Source organism: Arvicanthis niloticus, chromosome 12 (genome assembly GCF_011762505.2).
Source record: "Arvicanthis niloticus isolate mArvNil1 chromosome 12, mArvNil1.pat.X, whole genome shotgun sequence".
NCBI classification, from domain to species: domain Eukaryota; kingdom Metazoa; phylum Chordata; class Mammalia; order Rodentia; family Muridae; genus Arvicanthis; species Arvicanthis niloticus.
Window position 1 is genome coordinate 76,767,248 of NC_047669.1, and position 26,144 is coordinate 76,793,391.

Consider the following 26,144-nt stretch of genomic DNA (forward strand, 5'->3'; position numbering starts at 1 on the left):
ATCCTCCATAATAAAAAACAAACAAACAAACAGCAAAATGAAGCCATTAGACTCTATTTTCAAAACTTGTATCTTATAAATAAATATAAATAAAATATATAATGTTTTATCCTGTTACGCTTAGTTATTAACAAAGGAAGTCAGGATGAAGCAGTGATTTTGACTATTGTAAGTTTTTCATGAAGGGAACTCTGAACTCTGAGAGGAAAGGTCTTGCGTGGCCCCCTGAAGTGGCTTTTCAAGAAACACTCATGGGGTGGAGCTGCTCTGGTCTCATTATCATCTTGTCTGTGATAACGTGTCACAGGAAGACCTGGCACTGACCTGTGGAAAAAGTCCTCACTACAGCTCATCAGGTATGGAGGTGGTGCGCCCACAAAACAGAAGGTAGGCTGCAGAGGTTAAGAAGACAAGCTGCTCATCCATAGGACCCGGGTTCAATCCCCATACACATGGCTTCTCACAGCCATCTGTAACTCCAGTCCTGCGGGATCTAGTGTCCACTAGCTTCCTTAGGCACTGGGCACACAAACAGTGCACAGGCATATATACAGTGCAAAATAACTATACACATAAAATAAGACAGGGAGGGGTGGAGGTGCCTGAAGAGACACGTTATAACATAAGCTGAGTGGCCAGAACTCACAGGCATGCTTCTTCCCCTGCAGGGAACGTCTGCACAGGGTGAAGGGAAGAGACTCTACTTTGAAAGACAAAAGTCTTAATTTGAGATAGACAGGGACTCCCTGGGCCACATGTTCATTTGCTTAAAGTCTGGACTGTAGCCCTGAAATGCTGTCCTAACCTAGGGATCTAATCACTCCCTGGTACACCCTGTGTGCAACAGGGATGTCCATGCAAACAAGGGCCAGAAGAAAGGAAATCGTTTTCAAAGTCATCTGTTCAGATGTTACTTTATTTAAGAAAAAAGTAGTGTTACCAGGACCAGAAACAAGAAAGTAAGTATTCCTTTTAACACCTCACAGAGGCTGGAGAGATGGAGTATAAGTTAAGAGCACTGGCTGCTCCTCCAGAGAACCCAGCACATTTATTAGCATGCACTAGGAAGATCATAGCCATCCACATGACACTCCAGTTCCAGGAGGCCTGACACCCTCTTCTGGCCTCCATGTGCATACACAAGCACACACGCACACGCACGCACACAGACACACACACACACACACACACACACATGCACACATGCTCATACACACGCACACCCATACACACACACACACACACACACACACACACACACACACACACAGAGTACATACTCATAAAGACACACATATACACAAGTTTAAAAATAAATCTTGAAAATCCGAGTCTCACAGTTCTCCAAGCAAGTATATTCTGTCCCCAAGTGTTGAGGGACCTACCTAGTAAACTGCAAGTGTCACAGATAAAGCAGGGACACACTAGACGACTTGCCCAAAGCTACAGGGCCCATCCTAAAAGTGTTATTTAAACTCTCATATTTGAAGTGTCAAATGCCACAACTCCACTGGTGAATCCACACGTTTAAGATGCCTTTTACGGACTTCTCCGAAGACTCTCCTTCAGTACTGGATATTTTCCAAAACCTCTCCCCCTCAGAGAGGAGCAGGATGGTCAGGAAATTTTGTTGACTGGGTTGGAGGCACCCGTGTGGAAGTGAGGCAGAGTTCCTGAGAAGGCTCTAACCTACGTGCACACACATATATCTTGGCGTTTGGTTGAAAGAGTCTCTTGACTCTACACTTGTATGTCACATGTTATCCCTGCTCTGCAGGGTGCATGCTCCACACAGACGATGGGCTGGCATATGTGAGCATGGGGAAAAATCAGGGCAAAGAGCTTCAGGCCAAGAGAGCTGAGTGCGAGCGAACCTGACTGAGATCATCGGCCCGTGAAGAGATGGTCAAAGCCCAGGACAGACAGCAGGCTGTTGGGAAAGCCACTGAGCGGACTTCTATGACTGAGTGGCATACAGCCCGAGAAGAAAGCCCCTTTCAGATGTCTCCACACACACATGTTTTTTTGTTTTGTTTTTAAGAAGAGGTAATAAGCCTGGAAAAACACACTGAGAAATATAAAATGAGGTCTTTCGGTCTCTGAACAACAAAATAAACTTGGCACCTGCGATCTATTTCCTCACGTGGTGTCTGCTTACAGCAGGGCAGGTTCCATCACAGAACGCTCTAACAGTAAAATGGCAGAGCCATGACCATGGGCTGGACAAGCGGGGCTGTCATTCATCCTGTGTCACCTGCCACCACCCTGTGGGTGTCAATGGCCCTCATTCATACAAGAATATCACCGTGCACAAACCTGAGCTCTCTAGCGACCTTCAACCTGTGGTTCACCTTACCTTTGGGACAGCTAGAAGAGATACTGAGCCCTCCACACAGTCCAGGGTCAGCCACAGTAGAATCCAGGAAACTGAGGCATCTTTGTTTGGTGTGGGTGGAGGCAAACCACCAAACATGTCAAATACCCGGCTGTCCTTCAGGACCTGGTCTTTTCACCTAGCTTTCTCAAATTCCCCCGCACAGAAAGGTGAGTGTCCATTGCTTTGTTCTTTGTATCACAGCTGTGCTTTCAAAATGTCCTTGCTGTTGCTACGTCAGCATTCTCCTTCCCTAAGACAAAGCCAAGTGGGCCAGGTCCATCCTGCCCTGGTCCCTGAGCCACAGGGACAAACATACTCCTCAGCTGTCCCAGCAAGCAGGGACTGGGCAATTGCCCTTCTTCCTAACCCCACAGTGTGCATGCAGCCTTCCAGATCAGGCACCACCTCAGAGGCAAGGGGACATCAGTGTCCCTGTCCTCGGTAGGCAGATTGGAGTGGAGAAGGCCCCTCTAGTTTACAAGCCAGAATGACTACATGCTAGGGCTGAGGAGATACCTCAGTCAGTAAAGCACTTGCCTTACAAGGATGAAGAATTTGATCCTCAGAACCCAAGTGAAAAACTAGCACAGGAGAGGTAGAAATGGAAGATCCTTGGGCTCACTGTTCAGCCAACCTAGGCTCATGGGTAAGTCCCAGGCTGGTGAGACAACCTGTCTCAAATAATGAGTCAGGTAAATGAATGGTGCCTGTAGAATGATATCCAAGCATGAGAAAACATGACTGGCTTTATACACAGGGGTACCTACATACATGTACCACACACACACACACACACACACACACACTAGACACATGCACACATGAGTGCATGCACACACACATATGCACACACACATGCATACACATGCAATGCTACCATATATTCTACATCTTTACAGCTTCTCTTCTTGTGCTTCCACTCCTTCCTCTGCCTTTAGTGCTGAAGTCTGTTCTAAGCCACTTAGCACCTGCTCTACTCACCTGCCAAACTCACATCTAGGGTCCCCATCTCTAGAATTGTATTTTCTCAGTGTCTTCGAAACTGGTGAATGACTGGATAGACCGATTTCTGATAAATCTCTGCAGATAAACCCCAGGATGCTTCCCTCACAACTATGGTAAGTTAGGAGGCCCTCGTCTGAGAACTAGAAAACCAGTGGTGACCATGGTTGACTGTGATTGAGTCACCTTCATTTCTAGAAAGGACTGAATGTCATCTTCACGCTTTGGTGATGATTCCCTTAGATGAAACATATAAAATGAGTGCACAAACTGTCAAACACTATAAAAATTAAAACAGCAGCATGAGCAGGTATATGTGTCTGTATGTGTGTATACCTGTATGTGTATATGTATGTGTACATGTGCATATATGTATACATGTGTATGTATGTATATGTGCATGCATGTGTGAATGTGTACATGTGTGTATGTGTGCATGTGTATGTGTGTACATGTGTATGTATGTGTACATGTACATGCATTTATACATGTGTATGTATGTATAAGTGCATGCATGTGTGCATGTGTACATGTGTGTATGTATGCATGTGTGTGTACATGTACACATGTATACACATGCATATGTGCATCTGTGTACATGCATATGTATGTGTATTTGCATGTGTGTATGTGTGCATGTGTATGTATGTGTGCATATGTATACGTGTGTACATGTGCATGCATATGTGCACATGTACACATGTATATAAGTGTGCATGTGCACATTCATATGTATGTGTATATTTGCATGTATGTGCATACATGTGTGTGTATGTGTGCATGTGTACATGTGTATGTGTTTATACATGTGTATGCAAGTATGTAAATGTACATGTATGTGTGCATGTATGTACACATGTATACATATATGCATTGTATGCATGTGTATACATGTGCATATGTGTACATGTCCATGTGTGTGTGCATGTGTTGCTGGCACCTGGGTCTTTACTGAACCTCAGTAGCTCTTCTGTTTTCCATCACACAGCCTCCTGCTTGTAACTGGCTATTAGAATGTCACAGTCTCTAAAGGCCATCTGCATTGTTAGGTTATAATACAATAAGAAGCACATGGTCTGATGGGCTGAGGAGATGGTTCAGTTGGTAAAGCGCTCACAAGGACCCAGGTTCAATTCTCAGAACCCACACACTTTAATAATTCATGGAGGCACAGAAAAGCTCGATTTTCAGCTTTGCCCTAAGAGACAAGGGTGGACCACCATCCTCACACCTACTCCAAACAGGACAAGCTGAAGATGAGTGTCAGGCTCGGGTCCCACTGGAGTGTAACTGGGGATGAGTCTCAGGCCTGGGTCCCACTGGGTCCCACTGGAGTGTAACTGGGCATGAGTCTCAGGCCTGGGTCCCACTGGAGTGTAACTGGGGATGAGTCTCAGGCCCAGGTCCCACTGGAGTATAACTGGGGATGAGTGTCAGGCCCGGGTCCCACTGGAGTGTAATTCAGTCTAACCTCCCCAACGCCGATGCCTAGTGTTAATCAGCCAGGTCTCACCCTACCCAGGTTTCACAGTGTGAATGGAACCAAGTCCCCACAAAAGGTATTTTTAGGGCTCCAGACAAGGAGTGGATTGTCTGGCCAGCTCTGGGGTAATTTGTGGGTCTGTTTTATTTCTGATTCAGATGCAGTGGAAAAGCTGCTTCAGAGCCCACGGCCTGAGCAGCGGGTGGAGCAGGCGTGATTCATGTGTGACTCCAGGCTCAGCCTAAACCATACACGTCTGTCTTCTCAGCTGCATGTTATTTTTACTCTGGCTAAATATTCTCTCACACCTGGGATCTCTGGCTCTTCTGAACAACCCTGTTTCTGCCCTTTTTCTCAAGCAGCTGAAGGCAAAATTAATTAATCGCTAACTCGACAACAGTCGCTCTTTGTCTCCCAGAAGGGGCTTGACATTTCCCGGCGAGTTTAATTATTTAAATACATGCTTCTATTTATAGCTGAAAATGGTTATCAGCAAGACAGTGCCTCATTTGGGTCTTGAAAACTAGAGGGAAATTCAAATTCTGTAGAGGGATTATCATTGGGGACTAGAATATTCTACAGAAGGCAGCTTCTAGAATTCCACAATGAAGATCACAAACAGTATCTCCACTTTGAATTATTTTTTTAGCTTTGTTCAAAAGACAATCTTCAGAAAGAAAAGAAATCACTAAGTCATCATTCTGGGACTCTAAGGTGTGTTTGTGTGTGTGTGCACACACAGGCACATAGGTGTGCAAATACACGGACACATCTGTGTGTATATCTCTGTCTCTCTGTGTGTGTGTCTCTGTGTCTGCGCACGTGTATGTGTCTGTGTATGCGTGTGTGTGCAAGTGTGTGTGTATATGTGTGTGTGTTAGTCTGTGTGTGTACATATGCATGTGTGCATCTGTGTATCTCTGTGTGTCTCTATGTGTCTGTATGTGTGTGTCTTTGTGTATGTGTATGTCTGTGTGTGTGCCTGTATATGTCTATGTCTGTGTGTGTTTCTGTGTGCACACATGCATGTATGCCAGAGCTTGATGCTGGCTGTCATTCCTCAGTCTACTCCCCTCTTGCATTTTGAGACAGGGTCTCTCACTAGGACTGACAGCCCACCAGTTAGGCTAGGCTAGCTTGTTAAGGACACCCAAGCAGGTCCTACCTGTCTCTGCCCGACCCAGGTATGAAATTAGAGGCCTGTGCTATGCTGTGTGCAACCCTGGGGAGGACAAAGCCTCATGTCCCCCCTTACATAATGGTGCCCAGGAGAACAAAGATGGCAGGAAGCTGAGGAGAAGGGAGGAAGGGAGGTGAGACAAGAAACAGCAGAGACTCCTTGTCCTTCCAAACCCAGCCCTTTGTCACCATGTCTACACATCACCTTTGCAGCAGTGAGCTAACCTTCACCAAGACATGGGGGTCCATGAAAGTAAAAGGAGCCAGTGTATCAGGCCCCACCATGGCCGGCGTGGGCCTCACTGAACTAATATGTAGAAACCCACTGTGATGAAGTGAGGTGGATGTTGGGAAAATGCTAGGCCATAAGAATAGAGCCTTCATCTCAGGATGTGACCAGTGTCTTCATTTAAGAAAATTCCAGGGCTGGCTCAGCAGATAAAATGCAAAGGTTCAGATCCCCAGCACCTGCATAAATGATAGGGAGGTGTGGTCACCTACCTACAATCCCAGAGCTTGTGGGGCAGAGACAGGGAATCCCTCAAGGTAGCTGGGTGAGCTAGTTAGCAAGTTCTGGGGCCATTGAGAGACACACACAGCCTTAGGAAATAAAGAAGAAAGCAACTGAGGAAGACATGTGACCATCTGACACCAACCTCTGGTGCTCACAGACTGCAAACAGGAATTCCTAACAAACAGCAGAGAGAGAGAGAGAGAGAGAGAGAGAGAGAGAGAGAGAGAGACAGAGACAGACAGAGACAGACAGAGAGAGAGACATAGAGAGAAAGAGACAGGGATAGAGACAAAGACAGACAGAAGAAAGACACAGAGACAAAAAGACAGAGAGAGACAGAGAGACAAAGAGGCAGAAAGAGGCAGGGATAGAGACAGAGACAGACAGAAGAGACAGAGAGACAGAGAGACAGAGAGAGGCAGGCAGAGAAAAACAGAGAGACAGAGACAGACAGAAGACAGAGAGGATTTGCCCCAGTCATGCAGGCACGCAGCAGGAAGCTACCCTCAGTGATCAGGAAGCAGGTGTTCATCAGACACCACATGAGCCAGTGACCTGGTGCTGGGTTTCTCAACCTCTGGAAATAAGAGGAATGCACTTCTGCTGTTTATATGCCACCCAATCTTGTGTATTTCTGTCACAGAAACCCAAGCTGACTAAGATACTCACCATTACTGTTAGGAAAAACTACTCATTGGAAAGTCTCCCAGCGCTGTGCCAGTCACAGCCTGGAGGGCAGCCGAGCTCAATTAGGAGGCAACTTGCCTGCCAATTCAAGTCAGAGCCCTGAGGCAGAAGGGAGCAATGCAATGATCCCAGGACTATCACTGCTCCCAAATAATGCCTAAAGCTCCCCCAGGTACAAGAAAGCATATGTATAGAAAAACCAAGCTGGAAGAGAAGCCATGCCTGTGGATAGCTTCAAATGTTCAACGTGAGTTGCTTGCACATAAAAAGAGTGCTTGGCATTAAAAACCTGTTAGGAATTAATTGCACCAGGCGCACAAAGCACCGATTCTAACACGGCGAGAGACAGAAACCGTAAAGGGTGTGCACCTGAAAAGGGACTTGAAAGCTTGATCTCTAGCTCTCAACTAGTATCCACTGAAGGCATACAGTCTAACTGTAATCACGCCATCTTGTAGTCTTGCTGAGGAAACAGGACACCCTCTATCCCAAAATACCTTCTAAACTGTCGCAGCGCATTACAGAAATGCTGACCAATGGTGGCTTTTGCTAGCGATCTCTTCCAGTGTCCTGCAGCAGGTCTCACATTTAGCTCTGTCATCATGAGACCTAGGCAGTCTCTGTGTTTAGAACACCTGTTGCCAATCTTTGGCGATTTTTTTTTTTTTTGTCATTGTTAATTGCATGTTTTAGTCAGGGTCTCATGTAGCTTAGGTGGGTCTCCAATCTACCATGTAGCTTAGGCTGGCCTTGAACTCCTGATGCAACTGCCTCTGCCTCCTGAGTGCTGTGATTATAGCCACCTTGATGGCCTTAGGCAGTTGTAGGTCTGACACTCAGGGCTGTGTGCATGGGAAACAAGCACTCTACCACCATCTAGACCACCTGAGCTGCATTCCCCTTGACAGACTGTGTGTTCCCATAGCTCTAACTTCATGGCAGTCCGTAGAAACAATAATGTTGACAAAGCTCACTGCAGGCTTACACACCGTGAGCATGTGGAGTCAGATCACTTTTTGAAGGGGTCAGTGCCATCCTATCCAGTACTTGGTGACACTGGCATCCCTTGGCCTCCATTCCTAGAGAGGAAACTCTCAGTTGCCTTACACACACACACACACACACACACACACACACACACACACATCTTTCAGACATTGCTAGCCTCCAACTAGATTCAAAAATCCCCTGTGCTGGGACTCATTGATGGAACGGGTGAAGGTTTGCTCCACCAATGGAGGCAGAAGAGCCTGACATTTTACCTGGTATTGGTCAGAACCAAGCCATAATGTGAAGACTGTCACCCAAGAGGAACTTGGGCTGTGAGCCCAGGGTGCTTCCGAGCTCTGGCCTATCCACAGCTTGCCTGGTTTATAGTCCCTATCCTGTCCTGGCTTCCTTCCTTCCTCACACAGCTCATCCTGGTAGCAGAGCACACCACCTCCCTTTTCAGAGCGTGTGCAGCCTGTAATGCCTCCCCCTGCTCTCCACCCCTCTACTCTGCAGAGCCCCAGGACAGCACGCCCCAGAGCCCTGCACAGAGCATCAGGTCGTCAGCCTCAGCACAGACAACAGGGAAACCTGTGGAGTCTGAGTAACTCAGAGCTCTCCCTCACCTGCAAGCGTCCGGGCTGGCTCTGCAGTGAAGCCGATGTTCTTCACAGGCATGTTCTGCAAACTCACCTCCCCCTCCTCCTCCTCCTGGTCACTACATGTGGACAGCCCTCTTGTGGTCCTAGAGCATCTCAGGCTGACCACAGGGCCTTTGCACAGAGCATTCCCTTAACCTGAAATGTTCTCCACTGTGTAACTGAGAGAGCTCCTTCTCTGTCATTGGGTCTTTAACCAAATGTCACTTTCTAAGAGGTAACCTGTTGGGCCACCTTGCCTGGAACTGCCTTACTTTTCTCCTTAGCTTTTGTTCTGACCTACCCTGTTGTGTATTTTAACAAGTCAGCCGATCAAAGGGTGGCCTTCTTCCCTTAGAAAGCCAAAAGCAAAGGATTTGATTGCTACCTCTTTAGAACAGTGACTGTGTATAATAGTGGGTGCTTAACACACTCAGCTGAATGAGTGACTGACCGTAACCATCACGTCCGAGGTCAAAGGGCCAATCAAGTGACCCACTCCCCCTTTGATGACCTTTACCACACTTCACAGGGAACACGGTTAAAGTATCATGTCACGGAGCAGGAGGTGTAGCTCAGTTGGTAGCTTACTTGCCTAACGAGCTTGAGGTGCTAGGTTCAGCTCCCAATACTTCATAAATCAAGTGTAGTGGTACTTCTTGTAATCCCAGCCACTTTGAAGGTGGAAGCATAAACAGCAGGAGTTCAAGGTTACCATCAGCTACATCACACAAAGTCTAGCCTTTGGATACACGAGACTCTATATCAAGTTAAATAAGCAAATACTTTAAAATAATGTATCAAAAGCATCCCGCTATCCAATCACAGGCTGGAGGGAGGCCAGTTTTGCTCTTCCAAGGCTGCACCGAGAGGCAAGGCCCAGAGAACATCATCCCTTACCTCTTTGACTCTGCCAGGCCTGACAGAGTCGTTGGGGTGAGTTACAAGTGATGCTGTCCTGTGTGGGAGGACAGACAGACCTCCAGCATAACCCCCTCTACTTGCTGAGCTGACCCAGCTCACTCTGGCCCTGCCCTTGGATACTGGGTTCTTGTTTCTCCCCTCCTTCAATGGTGCCCCAAAGTGGCACCTCTCAGCCCCAGAACACCAGAGCGCCCTGCAGTTTTCCTTACAACTGCTGTGCAGACTTAGCCCACATCCCTTGTGATTCCAGAGCCTGGGGAATCTTTGAAGGCTGAGTTCTTGTCCCCAGGTCCTGACTCAGGACCTCGCTTTGAGAGCACCACCCCAAGGAGACCCATATCCGACAGAATTAACGAGTTCATGGCTCCTAGAGGTTGGGGGACAAGCCTGGGAGTAGAGCACCCAGCTTGGGACTGCAGCTCATGAAATGCCAGTATCTGTGGGTCCTTAGGCAGGCCACCAAGGACCGTCATCAGGATATATGGTATATAAACACAGGGAATATTTTTCAGTCAGTAAAAAGAGCAAGATTATATAGTTTGCAGGAAAATAAGATAATTGAGAATAATCGTAGTAAGCGAAGAAGTCTTTCTCGGAAAGACAGATTTCACGTTCTCTTGTCATTTGTGGTTCTTACAGATTTCGTACCGACATGTAAAACCATGCATGCACATAGGTCATAACTGTCCAGATTGGTAAAAGAGTGTGGAGGGCCAAGAAAAGGGGTGAGGGGTGTCTCAGATATATGCCCAATATATAATACACATTTCTATGAATTTTTAAATAAAGGCAGAAAAGCAGAAGAAATGCCATCGCACAGGTGGCAGGAAGGCACTGCCCACAGCAGCTGCTGGATCTGGCTCCCTAGACCAGGGGTGCAGAGCCGGGGAACACAGCCTGCTGGGCAGAGCCCCAGCACCTGGCAATGGTAGGCAGTTGGTGTGGCCACGCCTTAGGGTACACTATCTCTGGCCTCCGTGGCCAGCCTAGAGGGAGCCATGGATACCTCACTGCAACTGTGGGAGGCTGGCAGCTGGGAGAGACTGGTGCACTGAGGAACCTTTCGTGTACAGTGCTAGCAGCTGGTTTTAGTTGTGTACACCACCAGGCTCCCATCATGCAAACCCCAGGGGGCTTCATAGGAAGGAGGTCTGAGTGGAGAAGTGAAGAGACAGGGTTACCACTGAACCCTGGGAAGCAATGGTCATTGTCTGCAGGACAACTTAAAGTTAGCTCCTGTCTGCGAGCATCCTGATGGGCAAGCCGAACCCGCAGGGATTGCCCCGCCAGCTCCCACGGTTTAGCTCTTCTCTCTCTGCCGTCCATTTATTGTGTTTTATAGGAACAATGTGAACGACTACACTGCCCACCCTGACACTTGAGTCTTATTTCAGAAGACTGTTAGCACGGAGGGCCCGAGGTTCAATAGAATCCCGCCACGCCATCCCTCTCTCCTGCCTCCCCTCCTCTTCTTCCTCCTCTGCTGGTTCCTATGCAGTGACTGATGGATGGCTAGGGATGGACCAAGAAAGCCAGAGCCGAGCCCACGAGCCCACGGGGATAGAGGTGGGCTTTGCTCTGGTAAGAACAAGGCTATAAAATGCAAGTCTCTCATGAAGCCACTTCATCAGCAGATCCTAGGCAATTTGCAATAGCTTTTGAACTTGGCTTCAAAGGGTGGATGTGTGTGTGTGTGTGTGTGTATGTGTGTGTGTGTGAGAGAGAGAAAGAGAGAGAGAGAGAGAGAGAGAGAGAGAGAGAGAGAGAGAGAGAGAGAAACTGACTACAGGGAGTCTACTCCATGTAAGCCCAGGTTAGAAGCAGTTAGGAGAAGCCACTGAACTGGAGACCAGGAGACGAGCCAAGTCCTTGGCAGACATGAAGGATGCAGGGAATCAACACAGCCAATCACCGAGCCTTCCTGTTGTTGCTTATCTGCAGGTGAGCCATGCCCAGTTCTCAGCTTCTGAATGCTGAGGCTCTCAGTGGGTGATGGGCATTCCTAACCCCTGCCTCTACTCCAGCATTCTTAGTGTGGCGGTACAACCCACATTCTCAGTACCTAGAAGCCAGAAGCAGGAAGATTCTGAGTTCAAGGCCAGCCTGAATTATGTCTCAAAAAATTGCAAACAAAAAGCAACCAACCAAGCAAACAAATAAAACATCAAACATGAATGAAAGCCAGACACACAGAAATGACCACTTTCTCTAGGCGCGGGCCAGTTGAGGACTGCCCACCTTCCCACACAGCCCAGCAACCATGCCACTAACAGTTCCTTGGAAGTGCTGTGATTGACACCTGTGTTAACACTGCACTAGCGCTGACGCTATGATTTCCAGCACTTATGAAATGCAACGCTTTAAACATATTTAGCATTGAGACACACGTGTAACAAAGAGGTCCTCTCATAGCCGCAGGGTGAAAAGTGTTCTGGATGTCGAGCCCAGCACTCTTGGTTTGCATCCAAACTCCGAGTCTTTTTAAGTGGTGTCTGGGCTGGCCAGCCAATCAATGCCTGCTTGGAGGTTTTCTCGTCCATCCCATGGGAACAGGCCTTCCCCTTAGTGGTGATCTGGGGATCCGTGATCAGTGTATGAAGGGGGTTTGTATTCGTGAAGCGCAAGAAAGTGAAAACTGTCCTTAAGACTGTGTGTATAAATGGCGATTGTAGGACATTTAAAATAAATCATCCTGTCTTTGTCTCAGGGATTTACATTCATTTCCCTGGGTACATATGGAATGGTATAGAAATGAATGCTACTACCCACTTCTCCCTCTCCCCCTCCCTCTCTTCTCCTCCCCCTTCTCTCCTTCCCTCCTTCCCTCTCCCTCCCCTTCCCCATCTCCCTCCATTCCCCCTCCCCCTCCAGGATGTTATGCCTTAGTATATATTAAGAAAGTCTGAGGACACCCTTAAGAGTTCACCTTCACCTTGCAGCTTATTTGAGAGATGGAGTCTTCTTGTAGTCTGGCAGTGCTTATGTCAAATAAGCTGGCCCACAGGCGTCAGGGTGCCCACATCGCATCTCCTTGCAGGAGAACGTCGGATACAGGCACAGGCTACTATCCCTAGCTATATGCAGGTTCAGGGATTAGAACTTAAGTCTTCATGATCCAGTGATCAACACTTCACCCACTGAGCGATCTTCCTATCTCTTGCACTTCTTTTCACACTTCTGTGTAATGAAAGGCTTTGGATTGACAGGGATCACGGTGTGGTAAATATCCCAAGTGCCTGCCACACTCCCGTGGAAAACTCAAGAAGCAGCAGCTATGGGAGATTTGTGAGGCTTAAATGGAGACAAGAGAGCTGTGCATTAAGAGGGGACAGCAACAGCAGGGACAGCAGCTGAGGCTGTGTATGCATACAGGTGGGACCCATAAGCAGATTCAAGTGGCTTAGTCAGATGCTACACTGCCTGATCACTTGCTGATAGTACTGTCTCCATAGAAACATAGGACCACAGTCTTTTCCAGCCAAATAAAACCCCAGAAATGAGTTCTGCCATCAGTGAGCAAGCCCCCCCCCCTCCCACCCAGCCCTTGTGCCTGAGAAACAGAACTGAGCAATGGGTCTTCAAAGGAAGTTCTTGGTAAATACACTACTGGTTTTGCAGCCTCTGTCCTCAGCCCAAACCACTGGAGTGTTAAGTTTTCCTAGAAGTGCCCCATGTTACCAGTTAGCGGCCTCGCTCTCTGAGAGTCTTTGAAGCAGAGCAAAGAAGCTACCCTTCTCAGCAGATGGGAAGAATGGAGGGCTGGGACAAGCAGGGTCAGCATTGCTTACCTGGAACCGTTCACCTGACTAGGGTTACACTCCATCTTGATGGTGACCCTGGCTGGGGTTTGAGACAGCCAGTCCTGCTGAGGGACTCTGGGACTCATCTTGGATGTCTGGCCATAGTCACTGGAAGAGGATGCGGTCATCTCTGTCTTAGCCAGGTGTGGTGTTCCGTAGGCACACTCAAATAGTGACTGGTCCTCGCTCACGACTGACAAGGCCTCCTGGACAAAAAAACAGAAATGCAGACTCAGGTCATCCCAGAGGACAGCGGTGTGGTGCTGAGAGTCATTTCCAACACTTAGGGAACCACACTTTACATAGTTGAAAAGGCTTGCCTTTCTACTCACCACCAGAAAGGAGAAAACAAAGTTTCTTTGTTTTCTTCCTCGCACACGGCAGAAGTTGGAGCTGCCCCGACTAGAAATGTTTAGCTGCAAGTTTCCAGCACCCTAGCCCGGACTGTGCTGGGGTAGACAGTACCCACTTTAATCTCAACACACGGAAGTTGAATTTCAAAGGTCTTAGAAGACATCCAATTGCATGTGTCATTATTTGACAAATGCAATCTATAATTCAAGCAGACAAGAGCGCAGAACAGTTACGGGGATTAGAAAAAGAACTGTGAAGGCTGACACCTAGGCATCTGGTGGGACCCCCCGTGCTCCAGGAGCCTCTGAGGTAGAGGTCCTCGGAAGACTGAAGGGAGACGCGACACCAAAGGAGGATTTTTCCACTCTATGTTATTAGCTGAATAGGGTTTCAAACAACGCTTCCATGATGGTGAACATCTGGATGGTAAATGAAGAAAAAAAAAAAAAAGCTGTGAATTACCCAGATGCCTCCAAATACCGGGGTGTTTAAAAGCCCTAGATCAGTAAAGAGCTAGCTTGTGCAGTCTCCTCCGACCCCTCTCTGATATTTGTATTATTTTGTGAGGAAAAAAAACCCGGAAAATTGTCCCAATGGGGACATTCTTCTCTGCTTAAGCAGGTGGTAAGCCCACATTTTGTTTAGAGTCTATAAGCAAACCAGCCAAGGCAGACTTGACTTAGAAATTTTAACTACTTGATTGATACATTGTATAGCTACCACATGCAATTATGAAACAATCTGATTTTAGTTTCTAGAGCAGGAAAAAAAAGTCCCTCCATGAGGGACTCACTTTGGCCACGTGACCATCTCCCTAGCTCTGGGTATTTCTTTAAATTGAACTTGGGAGCCAGTGGAGAGGTAGGGCAAAGGCCACCAAAACCCTTCTCATCATGATCCAGGACCAGTAGAGCTGAGCTAACTGTGGGAGAGCTGGTTGAGGCAAACTAGGAACTTTGTGCAAGTGCACACTTGTGTGTTGTCACACCTGTTTGCCGACTCTTGGTCTCACTGGGAAATGTGTCCACATTGGGTCCCTGTTCTCATTCTTCGATGGACCTTAAAGTGCTCACTGTCAGTAGGAGAGTTATACAGAGCTCCCAATTGAAGACGAAGTCCCGCCAGGCAAATAAAACCACAACTTTTCATGCGTACCTCCCCTCCATTCGGGCTCACTCCGTGTGTCCCTCAGTGCTCCACCTCATCCTGGAGGACCAAGAATCTCTGTTTCCCACATGGACTGGCTTCCTGGTCTGACTGGCTCTGCCGAGTCAGTGCCTAAGAAGCAGGTGAAGGAGCTCTCTGCCTGCCTCTTAACGCACACAGATAAAGCGTGCCCTTGGCTTCAGCCTGTGACAGCTCTGCCCCACTTTGGGAAAGACCATGGCTGGAGTTTAAACAGAAATTGAATGGTGTGTCATGTCAGCAAGAGAGCCAGAGCTAAGCACACAGCGTCGTGCAGGTGCCGCCCAGGAAGTGGCTTCCTAGATGTTAGGGAGTGTGAATTATAAGCCAGTCTCACTGTCCCATTGGATGCATGAGTTAAGGACTCTAATCTTAGAGCTGTAGGATCTAATAGGTCCTCCAAAGTCCAATAAACTACTGAAGCTGCTCTAATACACCTTGAACTTTTTTATGGGCAGGTTCCCCCCACATACACACACACTATGGTCATGTAGATGATTTGCACACTCAAAACAGAAAGCAAGGCTGTGCCCACTCATTGCTGGGCACAAGGACTCAAGCAAAGCGTGTGGAGAATAACATACTGTGTAATGTTACCTTTGGCTCTCTGATGAGAAGACTCATGAATAAATTAGTAATTTATATCAGAAACTGGCAAAAACAGGTTACTCAGAAGGGACTGGCAAGATGGGAGGCGCATATTTTAAAATAGAGGTCTTGAGGAACAACGAAAGAAACAGTAACTTAAAACTCTTATTCTCAAGGTAAAGTATGATATTGTTGTAAGCAAAGCCGTTGGGGAAATAAATGAGGTACAGGATGGTGGGGAGAACCGAAAACCCCAGCTGAAATGAGGGCTAAGTGTTTGCGAGCTGAAAGGAAGCCTCTCACATCTGGCAAAGTATAATTTCAACACATGGTTTTCTAAAGAAAGAAATCAAAGTTAATTGAGATCGATTTTAAGTGGGGGAAAGCCTTTAAATGCTAGCGATAAGAAGGGTGCACGCCCTTTCTTCTCTCAGAACATTCTTCTCTAGGTCAGTGCTGTGTAAAAATGAGGAAAGCAACATAAGCCAACCGTTCTGCTACTTCGTTTTATGAGAGGAAGGGTTCTAAAAGGACTGAAGCTTTCAGATAAATGCTTCAAGGGGTGGGGGTAAAATATGGACTTCATTCTACATAGAAGTCCAAAAGTGCCCCTCAAATAATATGCACACGCAGACACACATACACTCTATAACACACACACTCTACAACACACATGACACACACATGACACACAGAGATATACACTGCATACATACACACATAAACACATGCACACACACACTCTACAACACACATGACACATATGATACACAGAGATACATACTGCATACATACACTCATATATATATATATATATATATATATATATATATATATGCAAATCACACACACAAACACTCACAGGCACATACACACAAGCCCAAGGGTTATTTTTATATATATAAAGCCGAGGAGTTTCTGAGCCCTGTGTCACTGAACTTAGCTTCATGAAGACAAGTCAGCCACAGACACAAACAACTTTGTTCCCAGTTTATCTATATACACAGGCTTCATCATTTGCTTTTCAAGTCAGAATGGTATGACAGCCCTGTACATCCATCAGCCTCTCCCTGCAAAGGGAGGCAAGAACTGAGCCTGATGGGTAGACACCAGAAAGGAGAGCTGAGTGGGACCCAGGAGCACAGGGTCCTCTAGCCCTGAGGAGATTTCTGACCTTGGCTTTTGATGTTCCTGCTTCCTGGCTGCCTTCCTGTTAGCTGGCCATCTTCCCTGCCCACTATCCTGCCTGCCTACCTGCCCAGATATCTGTCTGCAGAGCCTTAGATAAAATGAATATGGCTATTTCTTTGCACTCTTCAGCCCCAGGGCTTGGCAGAGATTTCAGAGGTTTTTTTCTGAACTCAAAATTCAGCAGCAGTCAAAATCTGGCAAAAATATGGCCCAATAATTTAATATTCACGCCTCTGCATTGCTATAAAAGGCTTGCACTTTAGATCAACATGTGCCAGTGTGTGTGGGGATGCTTGTTCTGCTGCTCCAGGAGAGCTGGGGTAGTCTGATTTGGCCAGAGGCTGCCTCCCAAGGCAGTTTTATAATCTTAAAAGCAGCCTATAAATTCTAATCAAACTGCCCCCAGGAAAAAAAGGTGCTCCTGTGTTGACACCCACAAGTTTCATCTTACTTGAGTACTGACAATATCGGCAGCAGGACCATCTTCATTTCGCTTCTGTTCCCGGGATAACAATCAAGGAAAGGAACAGTTCAGAAATAGGAAAGGATTTGCTAGGTTATACTTTATACTACAATATCGAGACGAGCATGTATGTTCAAGAAACCGAATCTGGATACTAAAAATCTTCCAAAAGAGTTCCATTGAGAAACAAAAAGGATAAAACTTCTCACTTCAGATGCTTACTGACACTTTCAGGGAAAGAGTTCAGGGTGACTTGAGAGAAGGGTGGAGGAGGGGAGAGGGCTTTCCATGCAAGCATAAAGACTGTGTTTGGACCCTCTCAATACTTGTATAAAAAGCCAGGTGTGGTGGTACAGGACCCCAAACCCAGCACTGAGCATGTGGAGATGTGAGTCTCCCTGGGGCTTTTTGGTCAGTGACTTAACTCAAGAAGGATTGAGATTGACTTCTGCTGGCTGCCACATTACACACACACACACACACACAGAGAGAGAGAGAGAGAGAGAGAGAGAGAGAGAGAGAGAGAGAGAGAGAGAGAAAGAAAGAAAGAAACACACACATACAAACATACACACATACAAATACACACAGAGAGACAGAGATACAGACAGAGATGGACAGACAGACAGATACACACTCTCTCTCTCACACACACACAGAAACACACACCTATAAATATACACACATACAAACACACACACAGAGAGAGAGAGAGAGAGAGAGATACAGAAAGAGATGGACAGACAGACACACACACACTCTCACACACACACACAAAGATAGAGATGGACAGACACAGAGATATACATAGAGATAAACACACAGGGACATGCACACAGACACATGCACACACCCAAAGACACACAGACACACACACACACACACACACACACACACCTTTCATGAACCCGATGCTTTTCTGTAACAGATGACTGCTTTGTTAGGCTCATTTCACTGAATGCTAAACAATCAGGGTCTTGGCCCAAGTTTGTTTACAATTTGTGATTGCCAAGGTCCGTGAAAATACTCCATTATTCATACAGAGAATCCACCACATTTAAGTTTGCTTAAAGATCTGGGAACGGTGAAGTGTTGACAAGCAGAAAATCTCACAGAATGACCAGTTGTGTCAGAGAAGGATGGTGATGGCAAGGGAAATGACCATCCACGCTTTCTGAAAGCTCAGAAGACATCCAGCCGTCAACCTCTGGGGAAGCAGATTCCAAAACCATCTCCAGCATCCTCAAGGCTTATAGGAAATTGTGATTGGATAATTAAGCCCACCTAGCATGGGAGCTGTGCACCCTGAAACCCAGGCTTACCCTCACAGCCTGCCTGTCTGAGCTCCCATCCCATAATATTCCAATGCAGAACTGTTCCTTACATCCCCTTACATGAACTATGCAGCCTCCCCCTACCACCATCAGTCATCATTGTCATCTGACCATGTTCCCAAACACCTGACCCACCACTGAATAAAACAGAACAGCAACTCTTGACTAAGTTACATTGTTCTAGCTCTTGACTAAGTTACATTGTTCTAGCTCTGGGCACCAACTGTAGCTTAGAATGATTCACGCCCAGTGCTTCCACCCTCTCAGCTTCTGCTCAGAGGGAATGCAAAATAACACTGTGTATAATCACGGGTGACATGTTTGAGGTATGGGGCAGAATCACTCAGTTTCACAATATCTCCTAAGCTCAGTTACCATTCTTGCCCACAGACAGAAACGAGGCTTGGAAAACAGGTATATTGAGAGTGATGAAGAAACTGGACTTCTGCATTCTGGGTAGGGTTATTCCCAAAAGCCTCTGGCTAGTGGCCATCAAAAGCAAGAGGGTGGATGGAGGCGGTACGTAGCAGTCCTCAGATGCCCTATCTTAAAATATTTCAAGTCCAGTTACTTACTTGTGGGTACAAAACATATGTGGAGGTCAAAGTCAGTTCTCTCCTTCTACCATGGGAGCCTGTGATGTTTTTTTATGTGCTCTTCCCAGGGAGTGGCACTATTGGAAGGTGTGGTCTTGTTGGAGTGGGTGTGGTCTTGTTGGAGTAGGTGTGGCCTTGTTGGAGTAGGTGTGGTCTTGTTGGAGTAGGTCTGGCTTGTTGGTGTAGGTGTGGCCTTGTTGGAGTAGGTGTGAGTAGGTGCTTCACTATGGGCGGGGGCTTAAAGACTCATCCTAGCTGCCTGAAAGCCAGTCAGCTAGCAGCCTGCAGATGAGGAAGTAGAACTCTCGGCTCCTCCTGCACCATGCCTGCTTGGATGCTACCATGACTCCACCTTGATGATACTGGACTGAACCTCTGAACCTGTAAACCAGCCCCAATTAAATATTGTCCTTATAAGAATTGCCTTGGTCATGGTGTCTGTTCACAGCAGCAAAACCTTAACTAAGACGGAGTCCTTGGGATGGAGATCAGGGTGTCTGTTTTGATGCAAACACCTACTAAGCCTATCATCATCAGCCCTGTCTTGAAGAAATAGAATGACCTAGAAAAACAAAGCCTGGGAGAGAGCAGATGGAAAAAAAAAAAAAAAAAAAAAAAAAAAAAAAAAAAAAAAAAAAAAAAAAAAAAAGAGAGAGAGAGGATTCATGATTAGAATCCCACAGGGTAGAAAAATAGATACTGAGGTATTATTTATTTCTTAGGTGACAGTTTATATCAAGAAACCTGCTCTTTTCTTGGATAATCTCATTATTCAGATCCAAAGACCTGGGTACCTGTTGGGCCATATTTATCACAGATAGATGTCTGCCTTCTTTTAACAAATAATTTGTGGGAAATGAGGGCAGATGGGAGTCACAGTCGCAAATATGTCAGAACTGGTGTCCATGGGAGAACTTTAATAGGTGTCAATGCGTCTAATGACACAACAAACACATTTATTAGGCTATCTATAGACCTATTATTTATGTCTTCTTTCTTCCCAAGACAAAACACGTGCAGTAGATGCTTCTGGAAAATGTAACCCCTTATTATATCTACAAGGGAAGCAATGTAAACAAAACAGACAGCACACTTAGGGTCCACCCCACCATGGTCAACAGCATCACTGCCCTAAGCCTGTAGGGAATGTCATTTTCAGTGAGTGTGTGTCCCTGTGTGCATATGTGTATGCATGCACATATGTGTGTGTGCACATGGAGCCCAGAGTCTACCTGAGGTGTCATTCTCCAGGTGCCATCTTTGTTTAGTTTGATGGCCTTTCTTTTCCTCCAAGTTAGAGTCTCTTACTGCCCAGAACTGGCCAATTAGGCTAAGCTGACACCAGGGATTGCCAGCCTCTGCCTCTCTAGCACTGGACCGAAAACTCTTCTTGGTGCTATGCCTAGCTTTTTTTTTTTTTTTTTTTTTAAAAAAAAACAGAGGTTCTAGGAACTGAGCTTAGTGCCCCATGAAAGAAGCAATCACTTTGTGAGCAGGGCTGCCCCCCCACCCCCACAGCCCTCATGCATTCTTACAGTTCAGACACTGTAAATCTTTGCCTTCCAATGAATCGTGTAATTATAAACACACAACGAGAGCCAAGATGGGGAGATGCCTGTGTCGGGGCCTGGTCCTTCGTTCCCCTTGATGTTATGTTGTTTCTTCTCTCTTCAGTTCTTCAGAGAAGAAGCTGGAGCATTGCATACTGAGTGCAGCATCTTGCTTTCTGTTCACGTTTTTCTAATTTAACACATTGCTATTTTAGTCCTCCAAAAAATGTATGCATGTATGTATGTGTGTATGTGTGTATATATATATATATATATATATATATATATATATATATGGACTTGAATTAACCTCAAAGGAAAAAATATATATAGCAAAACTAAGTCCATCTAACAGTGTTTTCCTCCAATATAGCATTGCTTCAGTATCCAACAATTTACAACTTGTAATACTGGCCCAGCACTAAGGGACTGAGACCCAGGACTGCCATAGAAACAGACACACACACACACACACACACACACACACACACAAAGACATAAACAGAGACATACACACACATACACAGACACACACATACACAGATACACACAAACACAGAGAGATACACAAAGACACATATAGAGACACGCATACATACACAGACACATACATACAGACACATACATACACAGACACATACATACACAGACACATACATACACAGACACATACATACACAGACACATACATACACAGACACATACATGAGGACTTACACAGAGGAGTACACATGTGCATGTGTACACATGTGCAAGTACATTAATTAACAAATACAAGGGCAGATACAGCTGTTTATCTTCATCAACAGATCGAGCATTCCTTAAGATGGCCATTAAGATGTCACCTCAGTAACACAGACCCTGAAGTCTTCCCTTCCCACCTCCACTTACTGCTTCCTCTCCCTAGAACATGTTTTCCCTTGGCTTCTCCCCATATCTTCAGAACAGATCCTTCCTAGTGGAGGGCCACACCTAGTTCCATCTTGTTTTGAGTTCATTGGATTTCAACTCACAATGATCTAGGTTTGGTTGTTTTTGGTTTTTTGTTTGTTTGTTTGTTTGTTTGTTTGTTTGTCTTGTCATATGCCTGCAATCCCAGCACTGGGGAAGCTGAGGCAGGAGAATTGTGAATGTGAGTCGCTAGCCTGAGCTACATAGACTTTAAATAAATAAATAAGCAAAAAACTACATAGATTTCCAACAAATAAATAAGCAAACTAGCATAACTTACTAAATAAAACATAAGCACTCCCTAACCAGTGTGCTTCTAGCATCAAAACAGCTTCCTGACATGATCCACTAGCTGCTGCCCATATTAACCATAAGACAAGTCAGGGCATGGTATGAAAGCTCCTTCGCAATGCTACAATGGGGCGCACACATGTGTCATGGCCAACGTGGATGAGTGAGTGGGTGTGGAGTGAGAATTGTCGTTCTCCTTCTCATTATCATGAAGGACCCGAATATGCAATGCAGGTCTAACCTTGCAGAGGCTAAGAAATCTGAAATGCAGAAGCCTGCAGAGAACACAGGGCTTCCGAGAAAATGAACTTTACAAAACAAAGAGAGAAGGCATTCGTCAGGAAGCAGAAAGCCTAAAGGCTTGAAAAATCAGAACTTTGTGGAAAACCCACAGAGAATGTTCCACGTGACATGAGAGAGACTCCATTCTCTCCTTGGGAAATTAAGAAATCAAACAAACACAATGTTAAAGTCATTTTTCTCTGTGTTTGCTTAGTGGCGTGCACGCTGCCTCATTGGGGACTAGAAGAAGCCAGGGAGAGCAGCTTGGCAAAAGTCAGTGAGTCCCTTGAAGGGTAAGGTTGGAGAGCTCACACCCATTCAACCTAATTATCCAATGTGTGGAAATGCCACATGATGCCCAATTATCATGCACAATTTCTGTGTCTTACAGATCAGTTAAAAATAAGCCTGCTTAAAAAAAAAAGTATACAAATGAATTTCCATAAAGAAAGAAGAAGAATAGTGTTGGAGAGATGGCTCAGTGGTTAAGAGCACTGACTGCTCTTCCAGAGGTCCTGAGTTCAATTCCCAACAATCGCATGGTAGCTCACAACCATCTGTAATGGGTTCTTCTTCTGGTGTATGTGAACCTCCTTCTGGTGTGTGTAAAGACAGCGACAGTGCACTCATCGTATACATTAAATAAATAAATAAATAAATAAATAAATAAATCTTTTTTTAAAAAGACAATTAGTTCTAGAAGAAGGAAGAGTAATGTTATCTGTGGGGAAATGGATACAATTGAGGAAGATCCTGTTAAGTGAATGAAGCCAGTGTAAGAAGGACAACTGTCTAATGCTTATTCAGTCTTAGATTATACAGACATAGATAAAACCACATGTAGATATGACATAAGAGCAGAGGTATACAGGGTACAAAGGGGCGTAGTGGGAGGGATGAGTAATGGAAGGGTTTGGGGGTACACTGGGTAACACCCTAAACATACAATACATAAGGATATGAAAAACTTCAAAAGCAAAACAAAAATAAACCACCCTCTATTTAAAAAAAAAAAAACTAAAATATCTGGTAATAATGAGTTCTTTCCTTCTTTCCTACAAAACATCCCCCTGTGTGGGAATATGTGTAAGGAGGAGTGTGGAGAACTAGGTCTTGTCTCTCCAGCTCCGTCTGCATGCATGGCTGTCTGGACACTTCCTATCCAATCCTTGCTTCTGTCTGTTTACTAAACACTGTCGGCAGGTCACCCAGAGAATGGCCATTACGAAGCCTTCACTTTGATCTGGTTTCCAGCAATTCCCTTTACATGAAAAGACGGTGTTGGTTGAGTTCTTGTTCAGAAACAACATCTCATGGAGTTCTTGACAGATTCACTACATGAGCAGAGGGAGAGTGATCTTCACCTCCTGATCCTCCTGCCTCCACCCCTCAAGTGCTAGGATTACAGGCATGTGTTGAGTATTTTCCTACTAACTACCCAAGAAATTTCACAAATGTATTTGATGTGTCCTTATCAAACCCTTCCCCAGGGCCTCTCGTAGCTCCTCTTAAGTTTCCTTCCCAACACCATGTGCTCCATTTTTAAACCCACTGAATGCCCTTCTGCTGCTCCTGTGGTGGTAGGGCATAGGACTATCTGCTGGAGCATGGGTTGGCGTTTTGGGGCTCCCCATTGATTCTCGTGTTCTAGGCAAGCCCTCTACCTGTGGGGCCACTTCCCCAGCCCCGTTATTTGGTTTCTTTTGTTTTTAGTTTTTAACACCTAAACACAGGAGAGATGTGGAAGTACCAGCAAACAGGAGGTGGCTTTACAGAACTGAGAAGTCCCGGACGTAGGGTGGGTGAGGAACATCCCAGTTTGGAGGTAGGTCTGTCACCACTGTCAAGTCTCAAATCCTTCTTCCTCTTCCATGTCTGAGCTTGCTGGGAATTGGTTGGAAACACAGTCTGGGAAAATCTGAGTCAGAACCCTATGATAAGAATGTTCTCCAGGAAGTTACAAGGAGCACACTCAAATTCACACAGCTCAGCTTTGTCTTCTCTGAGTCCCAATTCTTCGACTATAGGGTTATAGCTCTCCACGGCTCAAGTGAGTTACTGTGTGTAAAGATTTTATAAGCCTGAAAATATGCAAATTATCCTATCATTACTGACTTGAAGGTCTCACACAGTTGGAAGCAGAGTTATCCATCTCCAGACATATTATTCTAATAAGCTGGATAGGGAGAGGATTACACAATCTCCTGCCTGTGATTAGTCACTTCTCCTTAGGATGTACTGAATTTAAACCACCCGGCTGTCTAATGACAGAACCAAGGAGTACGGGACCTTTATTCGCTATGAGCACACTGGTCACCCAGGCCCTGTGTGGTTTAGCTTTCTTAGTACCTAGTCTTCTTCTCTTGTAGGTTTTCAATTATAATTCCACAATGATATGCATTCATGTAGAAGCTATGTCCAGAAGGTACGCTCCTGGCATGTTCATGATCTTCTCTGGAACAAGCCAACGGCCACCAGGATGTGGCTCAGTGGTACAGCACCAAGGATTCCATCCCCAACACCAGAAAAGGAAAAAGAACCAATGCATGTAGATTAGAGCATGGCGTGCAGTTGACTGTCCTCCAACTCCTGAGATGTGTGATTCCCTTATGTATGGTAGTGTGTGTATGCACACGTGTGACACACACATACTAGTACGTGTGTGGTTTAGTGTGTGTCTTCCATACCTGTGAGCGCATGAGTGCGTGTCCCTGTGCACTGAATGCCAGAGCGGAACATGAGGTGTCTTACTGCCTTGAGACAGGGCCTCTCACTGAGCTGGAAGCTCACTGTCTTGGCCAGAGAGTTCTTAGGAGCTGCTTGACTCTGCCCCTCAAGGCAGGAGTCACAGGTGCATGCTGGCACATTCCACTTTTTATTTGGGTGCTGGGGATTCAGATTCCACACTCCTGTTCATTCACACAGCACACACTCTAACCCAGGAGCCATCTTCCCAGGCCACCCCGCACGTGACGCCTTTTAACCTTCCTAAAACGTATCGTGGTTTTCAATAGCGGAACAGCAGTGTTTCTATTGGTGGTCTGTGAACAACTCCATGACCACACCCTGCCCTTGTGATCTTTGAGGCTTGCATGACTGAGGTCATTTGAGTATGAAAATACGCCCAGGCCACAGGCAGAGTCTTCTGGACCTCTCTTCTGCTATGGCAGTACTTCTCTGAGGGGAGGAACAGGCTCACATTCCTCTGTTCGTCAGAGGGAGACCATAAAAAACAGGCAGCCCTGTGTGCTTGGCCTCCACAGAAACCACCCATGCTAAAAATATAACACATTACACATCTGGCATGGGTCTCCTCCATGAATCTCCGACACATGGATTCATTGTTTTCCACAGAATTTCAAGAATTTTATTCACGAGAGAAAACTCTGGCACAATGGTGAACCTTGGCAAGAGGGAGTTGGGAGCAGCAGGTGTCCTGGCCTCACCCCACAGCTCTGTCCCCAGCTCAGCTAGTGTCCATCGTGTAGCTATCTCGTGCCTTCAAACAGGCGAGCTGAAATTTTCCATAAGAGGAAGGCTTTATAGCAGCCTTGGGGTTTTAAAGAATGGACCTGGTTTCCTGAAATGGAGGTCATGGTGGATTTGATATGCGGGTGTCAGGAGGGACACATCAGGAACAGCCACAAGCATAGGGAACTAGGCAGAGACTTGGTGTTCCTCATGTCCCCAGCTTCAACCTTCTGGCCTTCTCAATGAGGGCCTGGTCCCCTAATGTTGGCTAGAGCCCTATCTCACGCCCAAATA

General features: G+C 46.1%; 1 protein-coding gene across 5 annotated transcripts in view; it reads right to left on the bottom strand.

Annotated features, from left to right (window-relative positions):
• The window catches only part of Erg (ETS transcription factor ERG), a 156,156-nt gene that overhangs the window by 36,559 nt on the left and 93,453 nt on the right, over positions 1 to 26,144 (bottom strand). For all 5 annotated transcript variants that reach the window (XM_034515162.2, XM_034515160.2, XM_034515161.2 and 2 more), the window contains exon 2: positions 13,583 to 13,800. In XM_034515162.2, coding sequence (XP_034371053.1) covers positions 13,583 to 13,800 — 218 coding nt within the window. The remainder of the gene's footprint in view (positions 1 to 13,582; positions 13,801 to 26,144) is intronic.